This window comes from Monopterus albus, unplaced genomic scaffold (assembly GCF_001952655.1).
Source record: "Monopterus albus unplaced genomic scaffold, M_albus_1.0 scaffold36.1, whole genome shotgun sequence".
In the NCBI taxonomy this organism is placed as follows: Eukaryota; Metazoa; Chordata; class Actinopteri; order Synbranchiformes; family Synbranchidae; genus Monopterus; species Monopterus albus.
The window spans coordinates 134405-150868 of NW_018127916.1; the positions used below are offsets into that span (position 1 = coordinate 134405).

At 40.9% G+C, this 16464-nt stretch overlaps 2 protein-coding genes across 8 annotated transcripts in view; both read left to right on the top strand.

Moving 5' to 3' along the window:
- Positions 1 to 91: 91 nt before the first annotated feature.
- eif4enif1 (eukaryotic translation initiation factor 4E nuclear import factor 1) lies at positions 92 to 13766 on the top strand. 7 transcript variants are annotated; one of them, XM_020598034.1, is made up of 20 exons: positions 92 to 153; positions 1644 to 1780; positions 1859 to 1932; positions 2984 to 3108; positions 3379 to 3653; positions 4043 to 4238; positions 4387 to 4547; positions 5245 to 5383; positions 5850 to 6026; positions 6472 to 6743; positions 7373 to 7447; positions 8138 to 8206; positions 9597 to 9711; positions 10076 to 10164; positions 10493 to 10629; positions 11506 to 11587; positions 11677 to 11803; positions 11885 to 12214; positions 12364 to 12534; positions 12847 to 13765. In XM_020598034.1, the coding sequence occupies exons 2-20, from the start codon at positions 1688 to 1690 to the stop codon at positions 13032 to 13034; spliced, it is 2895 nt and encodes a 964-aa protein (XP_020453690.1). In that variant the 5' UTR covers positions 92 to 153; positions 1644 to 1687; the 3' UTR covers positions 13035 to 13765. The 7 variants fall into 7 exon arrangements, with proteins under 7 accessions (XP_020453690.1, XP_020453692.1, XP_020453686.1 ...); XM_020598036.1 differs by lacking the exon at positions 92 to 153 and adding an exon at positions 766 to 1051 and having other exon boundaries at positions 6472 to 6698; positions 12847 to 13766; XM_020598030.1 differs by lacking the exon at positions 92 to 153 and adding an exon at positions 768 to 1051.
- Positions 13767 to 14240: 474 nt separating this feature from the next.
- patz1 (POZ/BTB and AT hook containing zinc finger 1) overlaps positions 14241 to 16464 on the top strand; it is an 11301-nt gene continuing 9077 nt past the window's right edge. Inside the window, exon 1 of the mRNA XM_020597961.1 lies at positions 14241 to 16461. Within this exon, the coding sequence (XP_020453617.1) occupies positions 15952 to 16461 (510 nt within the window). The 5' untranslated portion in view covers positions 14241 to 15951. The remainder of the gene's footprint in view (positions 16462 to 16464) is intronic.

Genomic DNA, 16464 nt, shown 5'->3' on the forward strand with positions numbered 1-16464 from the left:
TCTTACGCCTTTAAGGTCCCAAATTAACATCATTCACCAAGATGAATACGTTCATGTTAACCAACTGCCGCGCATTTGTTTTTCCTTGTCACGTAAACGCGGGCGTCAGACCGGGGGCCTGTTTCGGGAGCTAGTTGTCAACGGCAACAAGCTGTACGTACGTGCTGCACAGTACACACACTGCACTAAGTTAATTTTTTGCACATTATACGTGTCTCTCTGGAATTTTTACATTGTTTAATAATATTTTCAGGCTACTAATAAGGCAGCGGTTATGAGACCTTTCTCTTTACAAGAGCTTAAATTGTAACAAGTTTACTTTCACTGTGCGGTGAAGATTCCTGACAGTCAAAAACGCAAAAACGGTCCTTTCAGAGTAATGGCTACGCACATTGTCATTCTGGGCAGCCCGTGAGGGCGGGATTTCATATTTTTACAGTAGCGCAGAGGAAACGAAATGAGGGAGGCATAAATCGAACAAACCCCAACACATCTCTAGGTCCCCCCAAATAATGCCTGTCGAGTGTTCTAAAGTTATTATAATTTATACCACTACCAAGCCCGTTGTATTTGGCCACTGTTTATATAGTCGCGCACAATTGCCTTACTACTAATTCTTATTATGGGTTAAATATTAAAATGCAACACGGCAGACGCAGACGTGGTTTGAAAATTCTACAAAGGCGCGATGGGCACAATGTCATCTTTCCAAGGACCTTCTTAAAGCGGCGATCAGAGGAAAATTGTTGCTACGACTTAGAAACAGAGAAAGAGCAGACCTTTATTTAAGATTGCACTGTCTCTGAGTGAATTATTTAGTTAATTAGACTTGTGTTTTGTGTTAAGTGTCCCCAATGTAGTGTGCGCTTGCTGAAATCACTGCAACAACTCTACCGGTTTAAGATTTGATACTCGCTGGGTGGGCATTAGCCCTATTCCCCCAGCTATCTAGTTAGCTAGCTAGCTAGCTAAAGTGCTAGGATAGCTAGCTAACGTGAACTGCCGCTGCTGGGTCGTTAACAACCAGCATTCCACGCAGCATTCATACCGAGTAAGTTGGTCGCTTTTGTTTTTCGTCTGTACAAATTTTAGTTAAACTATGAATTGGGGTTTAGATGGAGTCGTGTGTAGCGTTAGCCTAGCTAACCCCCAAGTATCTCTTGGCTAAGGTTAATGGCTAACATATTCTGCTGAGCCTTAGTAACGGTAAAGAAATTATTCATGTGAGCGAATATTGGTTGAACATCGTCAGAGTTGGCGTTACTTGCTGAAGACATTTCGGTTTATTTCATAGTTCAGACGCCACAGGTAATTAGTCAATTAACGCTAAAGCGAAGTAACGTTAATTATAATTGACATGTTACATCTGTCAGCGATCCATGGATGTTGTCAATTAACTTGCTAATTGGTTAACGGCGTTTGCTGGAGCTGTCCTTATGAAAGTTAACGTGACTAAGTTAAGTTTTTTTTTTACTCATACTTTTGACGGTGCTATTTGTGTGTGTTTAAGGCCGGGTTTCTTTTCAAGTGGCTTGTCTTTCCATGCAAAAAGTAATTATAAAATATGTTTTTGTAGACCCTGCATAACACTACGAATTACACTGTGTTGAAGTAATTTGAATAACTTTTAAACTTTGTTTCAGAGCCATTGTTGGGGTAGAAACTGTTCTGTGTTTGAAAATCAATCATGGAGACTTGTGTAGCGCGGAAGAACAGTGATGCTGCTGTTGACAAAGTTAAGCCACAGTCAGCAGCCACAGCTCCCTATCGATACACCAAGGTGATGAAAAATACTAATTATAAGGCTGCATAGTGGCTTTCTACAGTTACTTAACTTTTAACAATTATTATTCTACAGGATGAACTTCTGGACATAAAAGAACTTCCAGTTTCCAATGAAAGACCAGAATGTCTCTCTGAGAAATATGACAGGTAAGAATTTATTCTTTAGTTGTAAAAAAGATCTACACCATAACATATGAAGAATGTAATGTGGGACAGGGCCTGGATTGTTTCATTGGAAAAATGGATGCCAGGTTTTTGCTACATTTTGACTAATTGGCTTAACTTGTTTGGTCATTGTCAAGTGAGCTAGTAGGAATGAAAAAGCTTAACATTTCCCCCTTTTTTTTAAAAAAGACAGTCTTTATGGGTTGCATTCAGATTTGAGGGATGAATTGTATCAGAAAAAGGCTGCAGCTGCTGACAAATTACATTCTAAGCTTCAAATATGAGCTGTTTTGAAATCCCAAGCAAGCTTGTGGTCATAGGGGAGCCTGTACAGTTTCTTCAGGAAGTGTTCACACCTTGCAATTTTTGCACACAGTATTGTAGATTTATTCATTGGAAAAATTGCCATTTCCCCCCTGTCAATATACACTCAATAACCAAAGAGAAAATGTAATTTCAAACATTTTAGCAAAAATGTTAAATATAAAAAAAACAACAGAAAAATCAACTGGACTAGGCTTTTAGGTCAAAGACGTTTCACCTCTCATCCAAGAGACTTAATCAGTTCTGCCCGACTGGCGTTGTCGGAGATATTTATCCCCATCGGTGGTGTTTCAGTCCTTTGATGCCCAACAATGTCCCCTGACGACTGGGTCGTTGTAGCCCAGTATCGGTCATCGCCTGTGTTTGAACCCTCACTTGTGGACACACCTATTGTCCTGGTGGGCATGTTTGGGCAGAGATCTCAACTCTGTTGTAGATGGATGACAAGTATAGAAGTGAGAGCACAGTTTAGCTGGTATAAAGACAAATAGATTTTTTTTTTTTCTTGCTCAGACAATGATTGTCAGCGGTTGCAGTTACTTTTTAAAACTGTTGGTCATGCTTACATTTAGTAAATGTTTGTTTTTGTTTTTTTTTCTAATGGTCAGAAGAAATAAATTTAAGAAGTTATTTTAATGAACTATGTTTTTTTGCAAGCTCTGTTATCCTTAAATGTGGCTTCAAGTGTGGTGTGTTTTTTTTTATACAGTGATGGTGTCTGGGACCCTGAGAAGTGGCATGCCTCACTGTATCCTACTTCAGAGCGTAGCTCTCCAGTGGAAGGTTTTAAGAAGGACTATGTTGATAGAGTTCCTTTGAAACGAAGAATCCCAGGTAGGACTGTTTTATAGAAGCCAAAGCCAGATTCGAACTTATCCTGTGATAAGATGTTTGTTTCTGTAATTGTAATTCTCATAACTGAACATGCAGTAGCTCTGGATTATAACTTGCCAAACATTTTTAAAGGAAAAAATATAGAAGTGAAATAAATTAGTTTCTTTTAAACTAGTCTTGTACTGGATTGTTGGCTTGGATAATGTGACTCCAGGTGTAGTCTGTGGACTCAACATCTAAAACTCAGCCTGTTTGCTTTATTGTATTCAGATCCTCGTGAGCGGTTAAAGGAGGATGATCTGGATGTCGTATTGAGCCCACAGCGACGCAGCTTTGGTGGTGGATGTCAAGTCAACATTGCACCTGTACCCCATGCCCGTCGCCCAATCAGCCCCCTGGAAAATAAGGAGAATGAGAGTCTTCGTCTGGGGGGGACACGCAGAATAGGCAGTGGACGTATAATTTCTGCCCGAACGTTTGAGAGAGAAGCCCGTGCAGAAAAAGAGAGGGAACGTGAGAGAGACTTTAAAGATAAAAGATTCAGGGTTGGTGTTTTTTTTTTTTTTGTTTGTTTTTTTTGTTTTCAGTTCATGTGTTATGCATTTCCATTAGTGTTTAGATCAGTTTGTTCTACAGGAGTATTTTTTTGAAAGTGAGACCCACATTCCTGTTTAACTTATTTACACTTTAAAACCATTTTTTAGAAAAATTGGATTTTGGCTTGTTCATTTGCATTAAGCAACACTGACTTTGAACATCTAAGTAAAATGACAAGAGGTGCTGCTTGGACTACACACTGTTTCATCAATATGGCTACTCCGTACAAAGAATTGACCTCAAGAATAGCTCCATTCATTCAGATTTTTTGCATTATGTGAAGGTCTTTTTGCTCATCATACAAATGCAGTAATGTTTGCATTGTCATCATTTGCAGAGAGATTTTGGTGACAAACGTGTGTTTAGTGAAAGGAGAAGGAATGACTCTTATGCAGAGGAGGAACCAGAATGGTTCTCTGGGGGTCCCACAAGTCAGTCTGAAACAATTGAGCTCACTGGATTTGATGACAAAATCCTGGAAGATAAGCGCAAGTCCAAGCGATCAAGGAAGCGGACAGACTCTGTGAAAGAAGGCATGTCAAATTTTCAGAATGACAGCAACATAATACATTTTAGCTAATTTGTAGTTTTAACTGCATGGTATTATTTGGATAAGTAGTTTAGCATAATTGCGGTCGCATCAAACATAAGATTTTGATTTGTATTTATCATGTGCACCAGTGGAATGTAATGGAGGTCAGGCTGAAGAGCCAGATGTGGGTTTGCAGTCCACAGCAGATCAGGAGGTTCCCCACCCTGATGTTCTGCCAGAGCAGTCAACTGGAGACTTTGACTTCAATGAGTTCTTCAATCTGGAGAAAACCATGCCAGGACTGGCTTCTGTAAGTACTGGGGTGCACTTTGTGGTTTTGTGTGGGTTAAAGGTGTGACTGTCACAGATGGGCTTTCATTTGTAACTCCTAAAACCTTTTGTCAGTGATTCACCTCCTTTCCTTTATGCTGTAAACTAAATGGTATAATCTAAACAGTTGAGGTGTATAAAATCATTAAAATTGTCTGGGAGGCCAGATTAACGTCATGGCAGAGATTTGCCCTGACATTGAAATTGTATATGATCTGTTCAAACCTTTTTGAATCCAACCATTGAGTCTGCAGAATATGCTGTCAGAATGAGATTACCTTCCTGCACTTGACTGATCTCACTGAACTGGCTCTGGTGGGTGGGTGTAGTCACTGAGTGGTGCTCTTTCTAGACATTTTTGTCAGTGTGCTCATTTAGGGTTAGAGGTTTAAAAAGCTATCAGAAATCCAAATTTATGCCCATCATTATAGCTACATTAGACTTGTTGCCAATTGGATTAAGTGAACATGGCTGCAACCTGAATGAGAAAGTTGTGTACTGACACAACACGAGGCCAAACGGCAATGCATTCAGTGACACTGCCCTCAGTCTTCCAGCACATTTTGTGCTAAATCGATGGAGAGTGCTCTAAACGTAAGTGCCCCTTTGCCCTCACACTGTTCGGTCTGCTGAATATTTGTCTTTTCCACACACTCACAAGCAACTTTGTCTCGTAGATGATAGAGGACGTCTTGGGGGAAGGCCCTGCATTGGCTAGCCGCTTCAGTCAGTGGTTCTCCAGTAACTTGAGCCCCTCAGGTAGCCGGTCGAGTAGTCTGAGGTCCACTCCTCATGAAGAGCTAGAAAAACTAGCAGGTAAAGGATTTGATTTCCTTGGCTTTCCCTCCCTTTCTCTGAAAGAGCGTTGATGATGATCTTGCTTAAAACCAACCAAAGCACTACTGAAGCTCTGTATTGGAATGCACTTTTATTTAAAAGTGTTTTAAGATTTGAGTGGGTCTTGAGGTTATTCAGATGTCTCTGTAGATCTACAGTATGTCACTGACAAGCCTCTGGATCTGTTTTTCCCTCTGGTCCTGTTGCACTTTTCTAAATTTCTTTAACTAGATAGTCAGTCTTGACTATACCTCAGTCTGTGGGGGTGGCATTAAAATCATCTTGGAGTTTAAACTTGGTCAAATCTCTTGCTTAATTCTGTCACCCTCAATACTACTGTATGCAACTGCTAGTCATTTACATTCTTGTTTTGTAAGGTTCATGCTTCCACAGCATTAGCTTGCCTTGTTGTATGTCATAAAAATATTGTTTTGCTCTTCTAAAGGGCTTGAACCACGCTGCACGTCCCCTAGCCGTGGCCCTGCCCCATACTTTACACCCATTCAGTCATCTGAGTGCAAAGAGAAGGTGGACATCCTGGAGCTGCTGCACAAGGCCAAAATAGACCTGAAGCCCCTTCTTTCCACCCTGTCAGTCAACAAAGCTCGGCTACGGGAAAGCAGTGAGTGCCAGTTCACAGAAATGTTTGCGCTGCAGAGTTATACCATGATATCCATACAGGTCACATATCGACTACAATCCCTTACACTACTACTTGATACTAAGTTCTATGTTCTGACTAGCATTTGCACTGAATAAAAAAGGCACACTCATTCTGTGTTGGGACGCAGTAGAGTTGAGCCTGACTCAGCTTTTTATTCATCTCCCCTGTATTAAGAAACTGCAAGCTGGTGCAAGCCCTTTTGTCTGAACACACACTAAGGGTGACTAAACCTTTGCTGTTGAGGCATTGACGCTCAGAATTCCCACCGGTGTCCTATTAAAATCTCTTAACAGGTTTATTGCACAGTTTTCCCAATTGTAATGGTTTTATTTGTCATTTATTTTACTTGTAAAGCAAAGTAATATTTTGAACAGCTGCATAAAGTTGAATTATCTGTCCCCAGCTAACTCTGGAGTGGTGCTATCACTGGAGGAGGTGGAGGGAGAGATGAAGGGAATGAAGCTGGGATCAGAACCACAGGTGCAAAAGGTTCTTCCGCCACAGAGGGGAAGTGGCACACCCTTCATGGCTGAGCATCTAGAGGAGGCTTTAACTGGTGGCTCCAATGCCCGTCCACGCTCGCGTGACACAGACATGTCGGCCTTTAATAAATTGGTCAGCAGCATGAAGGCAAGTGGAACTTTGCCAACTCACCCCAAAACCAACACAAACAATGTAAGTATTTTATCTCTATATATATGTTTTATTAATGTAGCCCCAGGCTTGCAGTGGATATTGTGCATGTTGAAATGGAACAGGTAACTTCTGAAACAAATCTGTCCCTGTGTGGTGTCTGAATGCTGCATGCAACTTGAACCTTAGCCTAGATCCCGCTATTTTGAAAAGGTTTGTGGACTACAAAGTGATGGGCATAAATTTGCTTCTTAGTTGTCTGAAGTTATTTTTGAATGTTTGGGGTATGAAAGTTACAAGTGTCCTTTCTATGCAAGTCCATGTCTGAATTGGTGCTCTGGTTTTTACTGAAGCTAGAACCATCTCAACTCTGTCAATGGAAAGATGCTCTTTAAGGAAAATTGTGGTCAATTTTAATCCAAAAGCATAACTGACTTGCATGAGGGACACTTTGTTTGGAATTCACATGTACAGACCCCTTTCAATGGACTTGCAGTGTTGCACGAAGTATTTTACATGGTGTTAAGATTTGAAAGACAGTTTCCACATGCTATGTTCATGAATTTCACAAGCCCTACACTGCAAAATGCTTACTGAGATGGGTCTTTATGTGAACACACCTTTGGTTGCACTGCACACACCACAAATAATTTTCTCCATGTGCACTGCAGCAACCTTCAGACCCAGCTGTGGGGACACTGTCTGAAGTGCAGATGCCTGCTCAGCAGCAGAAAAACATATTCCAGGTGAGTATGTTGACCATCAGGCAAATGCTGGTGATATTTAATATAGGCTAGAAGTTGTCACTGTTTGTATTAAGAGTCAGGCCTGGGTGTAAATTACATCCTGTTTTAATTGAGTCTGAAAAGGGCCCTGTGGCACTACAAGTCTGGATTGTGATCAGGTGGTGCATCAGAATTATCACCAGGTAAAAATTCTTTGGTGTTGCTGATGGAGAGTGCAAACCTAAGAGCAGGAGAAAATTCTTTTCATCAGCAGCTGCTCATTGATCTGTGGCACAGTCATACTGCTGCCACTCCCCCTGACCCTCTTTGAGTCCAACATATTGGACCATTTTAAAACATCCCCGCCCCCGCCTAAACGCAGCTCTCATGTGAATTATGACCCAGGTTGAACACAACAGTTTTTCATTTAAATCTGCTAGACCAGTAAATGGTAAATGAACTGTATTTATATAGCGCAACATTCACACACCGATGACGACAAGGCTGCCACACAACGGCGCTAGTCAAGCCACCAGGAGCAATTCGGTTCAGTGTCTTGCTCAGGGACACTTAGGCATGCGGGGAGACCGGGAGTCGAACTACCAACTTGCTGGTCAGAAGAAGACTGCCCTACCTCGTGAGCCACAGCCACCCCCAGTAGACCAGTAACATGAAAGTGAATTGGGATTTCTTGGAATATTTCTGTTGTAGGAGCTCTTGGGAGGTCCTGCTCATACTGGTTCCCCTACACTATTTGACAATCTGTTGGGCAGCTCCGAGGGCCTAGCAGCCTCTGCACCTCTACATGGCCTACTGCACAAGGGTCCTTCACCCCCTCTCTTTCCACAGAGGGCACCCTCACCAGATTACTTCAGTCGGTTGCCACCTTCAGCAGGTATATACGAGTTCTGTGAATTTTCTTTTGACAATTGATTTAAGTACATTTAATGATGACCACAGGGTGGAAAGCTGTAAATATGAACAAACTGGAGGGTGTTTTTGTGACTGTTAAGCTTTGTATTTTTGTGATCTAATCTCCATTACAGCTCTGTATGTTATACTAGGGCAGATTAGAAAGTGGTAATTTGTTGTGAACTGAACAAGTACATGATTTCTGAGGGCATAAAAGCAACTAAAGAGTCGTATACTGGGGCTTTGGGCTTTTTGGCCTCAGTATTTCGCATCCTCAGTTTAGGTTTTTTTTTTTTATTTATTTATTTTTTTTTTAATTAACTATTTTCTCACTCTCCCACCTCAAGGATTTCCTGTTGGTCCTCAACCCATGCTACCAGAACAGTTTTCAGATGTACGCAGGTCGATCAGCCCTGCATCTGCTGCACAGCAACAGGTAACTTAATTGTTTGGATGCAATGAAATATTGTTTTAAATATTGCATCATATGCAGATATCTTTTGAATGACAAATTTACGCCAGTTGATTTTCTAATAGTTTAGGATCTATCCATCTCAAGGAAAAATAAATTGCACTGAAGAGTTGACTGACAGTCTTTAGTCAGGTACAGGAAATGCAAGTCACCTAACAGTAGTTTGCAATACACAAAGCTGTCTCAAGAATATGTACTCTATACTTATTTAAAGATGGATAATATTTTGCATTATTGAATCATGTATATTAAGCTAGCTGGAGATCTGAGTTGTCCCCTGCGTTTCATACAGATGAGGGTTCTCTCTATGCCGGTGAATCAGGCAGACCTGGAAGCTCTGGCATTCCAACAGGACCTTGCTCTACATGCACACCACTCATTTCAGTCTGGCTACAACAAGCCACCACAGGACAAGTCTTTTCGAATTCGGTTGGTTGGGTTTTTTTAACACTGCACATTATTCTTGTAGTTAATGGTGAAGTGGCTGTTCAGTTGAATGTTAATTCTTCAGTTATCTAGCTAATCTGCAATTGTCATATTATCCAAACTTGTTTCTATTGAGCTACTTGCTGTTACATTTAGCAACTAGAAAGATGTCAAATATAGCTTAGTGTTATAATTGTTCATAACCTTTGGTTAAAGAACTTAACATTTAATATTTTGAAACGTATTTGCATAGTATCCTAAATGTATACACCACACCAAGGATTAACATGTTCAGAGTCGCTGGAACCATCTGCTTGAGGATCAGAGCTGCTTAGTGTTGATGTATTGGGCAGCTCCGAGGGCCTAGCAGCCTCTGCACCTCTACATGGCCTACTGCACAAGGGCCCTTCACCCCCTCTCTTTCCACAGATGGCACCCTCACCAGATTACTTCAGTCGGTTGCCACCTTCAGCAGGTATATACGAGTTCTGTGAATTTTCTTTTGACAATTGATTTAAGTACATTTAATGATGACCACAGGGTGGAAAGCTGTAAATATGAACAAACTGGAGGGTGTTTTTGTGACTGTTAAGCTTTGTATTTTTGTGATCTAATCTCCATTACAGCTCTGTATGTTATACTAGGGCAGATTAGAAAGTGGTAATTTGTTGTGAACTGAACAAGTACATGATTTCTGAGGGCATAAAAGCAACTAAAGAGTTGTATACTGGGGCTTTGGGCTTTTTGGCCTCAGTATTTCGCATCCTCAGTTTAGGTTTTTTTTTTTTATTTATTTATTTTTTTTTTATTTAACTATTTTCTCACTCTCCCACCTCAAGGATTTCCTGTTGGTCCTCAACCCATGCTACCAGAACAGTTTTCAGATGTACGCAGGTCGATCAGCCCTGCATCTGCTGCACAGCAACAGGTAACTTAATTGTTTGGATGCAATGAAATATTGTTTTAAATATTGCATCATATGCAGATATCTTTTGAATGACAAATTTACGCCAGTTGATTTTCTAATAGTTTAGGATCTATCCATCTCAAGGAAAAATAAATTGCACTGAAGAGTTGACTGACAGTCTTTAGTCAGGTACAGGAAATGCAAGTCACCTAACAGTAGTTTGCAATACACAAAGCTGTCTCAAGAATATGTACTCTATACTTATTTAAAGATGGATAATATTTTGCATTATTGAATCATGTATATTAAGCTAGCTGGAGATCTGAGTTGTCCCCTGCGTTTCATACAGATGAGGGTTCTCTCTATGCCGGTGAATCAGGCAGACCTGGAAGCTCTGGCATTCCAACAGGACCTTGCTCTACATGCACACCACTCATTTCAGTCTGGCTACAACAAGCCACCACAGGACAAGTCTTTTCGAATTCGGTTGGTTGGTTTTTTTTTTAACACTGCACATTATTCTTGTAGTTAATGGTGAAGTGGCTGTTCAGTTGAATGTTAATTCTTCAGTTATCTAGCTAATCTGCAATTGTCATATTATCCAAACTTGTTTCTATTGAGCTACTTGCTGTTACATTTAGCAACTAGAAAGATGTCAAATATAGCTTAGTGTTATAATTGTTCATAACCTTTGGTTAAAGAACTTAACATTTAATATTTTGAAACGTATTTGCATAGTATCCTAAATGTATACACCACACCAAGGATTAACATGTTCAGAGTCGCTGGAACCATCTGCTTGAGGATCAGAGCTGCTTAGTGTTGATGTACAGTGGTGTGAAAAAGTATTTAAGTTATGTTTTGACAGGGGGGCGAACATTTCTTCACACAGGGCTTTGTAGTTTTGGATTTTGTTTTCCCTTAATAATAAAAACCTTCATTTAAAAACTGCATGATGTGTTTACTTGTGTTATCGTTGACTAATATTTAAATTTGTTTGATGATCTGAAACATTACAGTGTGACAAACATGCAAAAAGATAAGAAATCAGTAAGGGGGCAAATACTTTTTCACACCACTGTATTTAAAAAAATTTTTACTGTCAATTTATTTTTATGCTATACATTCCCTACTCGCCCCACCACTTCGAGGTGGTCTTTCCTTCCTTCAAGCTCGGGTCCTCTACCAGAGGCCTGGGAGCTTTAATATATATTGTATATCTATATGTATATCTATAGACTTTTACCAAATTGCCCTTCTTCTGACTTTTCTTGTCTGTGAAACACTTTGAATTGCATTAACTTGTGTGAATAAGGTTTGATTGGATTGAACATTTCACTAGTTATGGCTTGTGATCCACAGACCGCAGCGTGTTAATCGCTCCCCTGGTCCAGGCCCTCAACCTGCTGGGCGAAACTCACCAGGCAATCCTGTCACCAGTATGGTGCGTACAAATGTTAATGTCCCATGACTAATCCTCAAAATTTTACACCATCTGTATTGCTACTGCTTATTTATTCCCCTCCACTACAGTTGTCCCCTTCATTTACACCCACATCTGTGATCCGCAAAATGTATGCAACAAAAGAGAAAAGCAAAGATGAACCATCAAGTCATTCAGAAACCAAGGAGGAGGCAGCAGCAGCACACTCTCCAGATGGTACAGTGTGTTCATTAACCCACAATTTGTTGAATTTGAACTTAATTTGAAGTGCTCTAACATTGTAATGTTGAGATTTAGGCTGTATGATTTCAGACCGTAGCTCTCCCAATCTATACCTGGAAACGATGGATGGGAATGCTGGCCATTCTGGGGGTGTAAAGGCTGCCTCGCAGTCCTTGCCAAGCAAGGAACAGGAGCGTCTCAGGACTGGCTCCACTGGACACCACACTCCCACCATGTTACCTCCAGGACCCTCCTCATCTTTCCCTCGTCCCATCTATCCAGTACCGCTACTATCCCATGTACCCATGGTGCGCCCCCCTCCTCAGCTCCACCCTAATGTGGTTCAGCGAATGCTGGTGCAGGGTATCCAGCCACAGCAGCTGGCACCTGCAATTGTGCAAGCAGGTGAGTGTGTGTGTGTGTGTGTGTTTTTTTTTAACTTCCCACATTTTGTCTTTAAAAAAAATTAAGCTCTTGGTTTTTATTAAACGTTTTGTAATTAAAGGTTAAATCTAAGACCTTGAGAACTAATGGAAGTTTTAAATTGTACTCAGGTATATTTCCGCCCCACGTTGACCTTGCACAACTTCAAGGCATGCCTCCTGCTCTGCTTGGACAACCGCTGTACCCTCTAAGTTCAACAGGGCATCCACTTCTACCTCCCAGAGCCAACACTCAGATGCAGTTGGCTGTAATGCAGCATCAACTTCAGCAACAGAGACCATGTGAGTTGAAGCGCTGTCAAATATGACTCATTTGGAGCATGTGGTCGTAACAGCATTAAGTCTCCTTGGTTTTTGGATTATCTAAAAATTCACAGCTTGAGGCAACTCTTTTTGTATATATGGATTTAGATACTATATAGTTGAGATTTTGCATATAAACTTGGTTTGCAAATGGCTCTAAGTGGCTAGAGTAAATATACTGTCAAACATAAAACTAGTGTTAGTGCTATTATGTCAATGTATTTGTGACACAGGGTAACTTAGAAGTGAATTGATGGGAACTTTTTTTTATGAGACTGTTTCATTTTGCAGTACATCCAAGTGTCCCGGGCCCTCAGTCACAGAGCCAAGGGCCCCATCGGGCAAACAACTCCCAGCGGCACGGTGCAAGCCCTCCTCTAGGCCTCGCCAAGTGGTTTGGATCAGATGTCCTAGAACAGCCACTCCCTTCCATGCCAGCCAAGGTCATAAGTGTAGATGAATTGGAATTCCGGCCATAAGAGAATAAATACTGCTGGATGGCTTTTTTCTTTTTCTCTGTGTGTGTGCGTGTGTGTGCATGTTCACATGTCCACCTCCTTTTACCATAAAAGTGTGAAGTTTAATTTCAAAGAATGCACAGAACTGGCTTGTCTAACCATGCCACGCTTTGCCGTCAACCCTGAAGTTACTGCTTTTGACGAGTGATGGAAAACTTTGGTGGGTTTTTTTTTTTTTGACTGCGCAGTAAATAATGTATAGGCCCAATTGTACAGACCATGGGAAATAATCTTATTCTCATTGTGTATATAGGTTTTGTTTCTTTCTTTGTATTGGGAAGGTGAAACTATCTCCAGTTCAAGTGAAAACTGAGACGGCCACAAAGAGCTGGTAGTGTTCCTCTATCTTGTCCACCTTAAATTCTGCCCTGAGAAAGGGCTGCTAATGGTGAGAAACTTTGGATTGATAAACTTCTGTATACCTTTGCTAGTGGTCCTTTATGTATAAGTGACTGGCTGAAACATTTCAAGACAACTGCAGGGGATATTGTGCCTTTTAATTTTTTTTTTTTGTTTTGTTTAACTGTATTCTCTCCCATCGAACCTGTCACTATGGGGAACAGCACTGCTCCCAGTCATTTTTTGTTTTGTTTTGTTTGTTTTTTTCCTTTTGAGGGTGGTTGGGATTCAGTTTGTGCTATTAAGTTATAAAAAGCACAAATAGAATTAATAAATAAAATCTTCAATAAACTGTTCCTTTTTTTTATTTGATTACTTGTGTACTGCTACCTTGATCTTTATAGCCTGGCTGAGTTGCTGCAATAGCCAGTTTTGCAGTAAACCTATATGATCTCAGGCAAAAAGCAGCTCTGCATTTCATTCTACCTGCAAAGTTTACAGTGACTGGTTGAGTGTTATTTCAGCTATGTTTATTGTAAACGGTGTTGGGGAAACTACTATGAAAATGTACCATTGCAAACTATTTTATTCACACTGGAAGAAAAACTAGAGTAAAGCTACCCTAGGAAGAAATGTACTTCAAAAAACAAAAGTTACTGAAAGAAGTTCAAGCTACTTTGGGGAAAAAAGGAAAAAAAAAAGTGTGTGTGTGTATATATATATATATATATAAACTGACAACATACATGTGAAACGGACACTAGCAAACGTGCCAATCAGCTGAGTATATTTGCCTGTGACAAAGTCCTAAACAAAACAATCCCATGTGGGCTTTCAGTGATTTTTTTTTTTTTTAATTTCTTGTAAACATTGTCTGACTGACTCTTGTGCCATCTAAAAAAACATGAGCCTGTTGTGCTGTCAGTTTTGCAACATGTGCCTGCTACACATTTAACTCAGTCTTGAACTTAAACCTTTAGACCATATCAACACCTTGAACACTGGGCTAAATGGGCTAGTTTACTGCTACGACGACTCAGATCAGAAGCTCTTGATTATATGACATGAGAAATCTAAGTTTTTATCCAAAAGGTGGTTGGAGAAGCAATGGTGAACAAAAAAAGTTAATTTCCTTTTATGGCCCAAAATTATTTAACTACACAAGTGGCAAAATTTGAATTTTAACTACTTAATCACTACACAACTATGAATTTAGTTGAACTACCTGCAAACCACTGCAAAATGTAAATACTAGTTTAATTGCATGCAGTTTGCTACTCCTCGGCACATATAAAGGGTCATACTGTACTTTGGTGGTGCTGCTCTGGACTGTATTAGATTTGAAAGGTATTTCTAATGTTTTGTCCTCTTGGTCTAAAGACATGAAAAAGATTGCAACATGAAACCGTTCAGCGCTAAGTATGACCTCGGTAAGAGCTGAATAAAACTTCTGACATTGTCAAAAGTTTGACTGGTCTTTTTAAAGGCCAGCGTGGAATGGACTGTCTTACTAAAGTTTTAGTAAGATTTTCTGAAAACATTTCTAGGTTTATAACTTGACTTATTGATGGTTAAGAAATTGTTTTATAGACCAGTTGTAAGGCACCGAAAACCTTTATGGAAACTCCTCCAACATGACACTTTGTGAACCAATTAAACCAAAAATTGTTTGTGAACCACTGCACTAATGAATTAGAGGGCTCATTTGCAAGAGGAGCTAATGATGAACAGGATTTTCCACAACCTGGCAACCCAAGAGATCTTATTAATGGATTACATCTGATCTATAAAGTATTAGTAAATTGTTTAACAATTACAACCTACAGAAATTGGGTCTTAAGTTATAGTAAAGTTGTTAATTTATCCCTATCATGCACCTATGCGGGATTGGTCAGTAACTTCCCATTGTAAGGTTTAATATTGTAAAAACAGGTGTAAAATTCTAATTTACGCCTACTCCCCAAACCGGTAAACAACCATGGGCGTCTAATCAGTTTATATATCATTCCACAGGTAGGCTGCCTTTTATACCGACCTGTAGTCAGCGCTTACCTGAAGCGACTTGTACTTATTGTGCTTTACATGCGCTCACAGACAGGCCAAATTGGTTGGTTGGGGGAGGGGTTTTACAAACAGACCGTGCAGGAAGCGACCTGCGTGTTAACATTTTGGCATAAAGACATAAAAGACCCCATGCGGTGCTGGAGCTCTGTTCTTCCAAGTAACTGTGGGCTACAATCAGATAATAAAGAGAAACACAAATTGGGCGTCTAACCCCAGAGAATTATTTTTCACAAAACAAGAGCGACCCCCACCCCTCAAGAAACCAGGGTCAAAGTTCACAGGAAGCTGGGGGGCTGCCATTTTTCCCTGCTGCTGCTGCTGCTAACGTTTAACATTAGATGCTAAAACGACGAGGAGGGGCGGTTGGTATTGGATTTTGTAGCTAGCTGGTATCAAGTGCTCGAAATCGTTAACACATACTCCGTCATTTCTCCACCGTTGTCCATTACAACCATAGTTATTGGATGAATTCGGTATGGAGAAAGTAGCGGAGCCGTCTTGGACTTCTTCGTACACCTACCAGGTGAGCAAGCACAGTGCGGAGATGCTACACAACCTCAACGTTCAGAGGAAAGATGGAGGCAGGTTCTGCGATGTGATCCTCCGCGTCGGCGAGGAGAGCTTTCCTGCCCACAAAGCTGTGTTAGCTGCGTGCAGTGAGTATTTCGAGTCGGTCTTCAGCCGCCAGGCTGAGGGCGACGGCGACGCTAAGGAGCTGGAGATGCACACGATCAGCCCGAAAGTTTTTAAAGACATCTTGGACTTCGCCTACACCTCCAGGATCGTGGTGCGACTGGAGTGCTTCCCGGAGTTGATGACAGCTGCCAAGTTTCTGCTGATGCGTTCGGTCATTGAGATTTGTCAGGAGGTAATCAAACAGTCCAATGTTCAAATCCTCGTCCCGACCTCTCGAGGCGGAGATGCCAGCCTTTTCCAGGCCACGGGGGCCGCGGAGCTGGGTTTCCCGGTGGCACAGCAGGATTTGGTG

What these genes read in the sequence shown, in the direction of transcription:
- eif4enif1 (XM_020598034.1), top strand. Translation starts at nt 1,688, where the DNA reads ATGGAGACTTGTGTAGCGCGGAAGAACAGTGATGCTGCTGTTGACAAA. An exon ending in TTTGAAACGAAGAATCCCAG is followed by an intron (nt 3,109 to 3,378) that starts GTAGGACTGTTT and finishes TATTGTATTCAG; the next exon opens with ATCCTCGTGAGCGGTTAAAG. An exon ending in AGCTCGGCTACGGGAAAGCA is followed by an intron (nt 6,027 to 6,471) that starts GTGAGTGCCAGT and finishes ATCTGTCCCCAG; the next exon opens with CTAACTCTGGAGTGGTGCTA.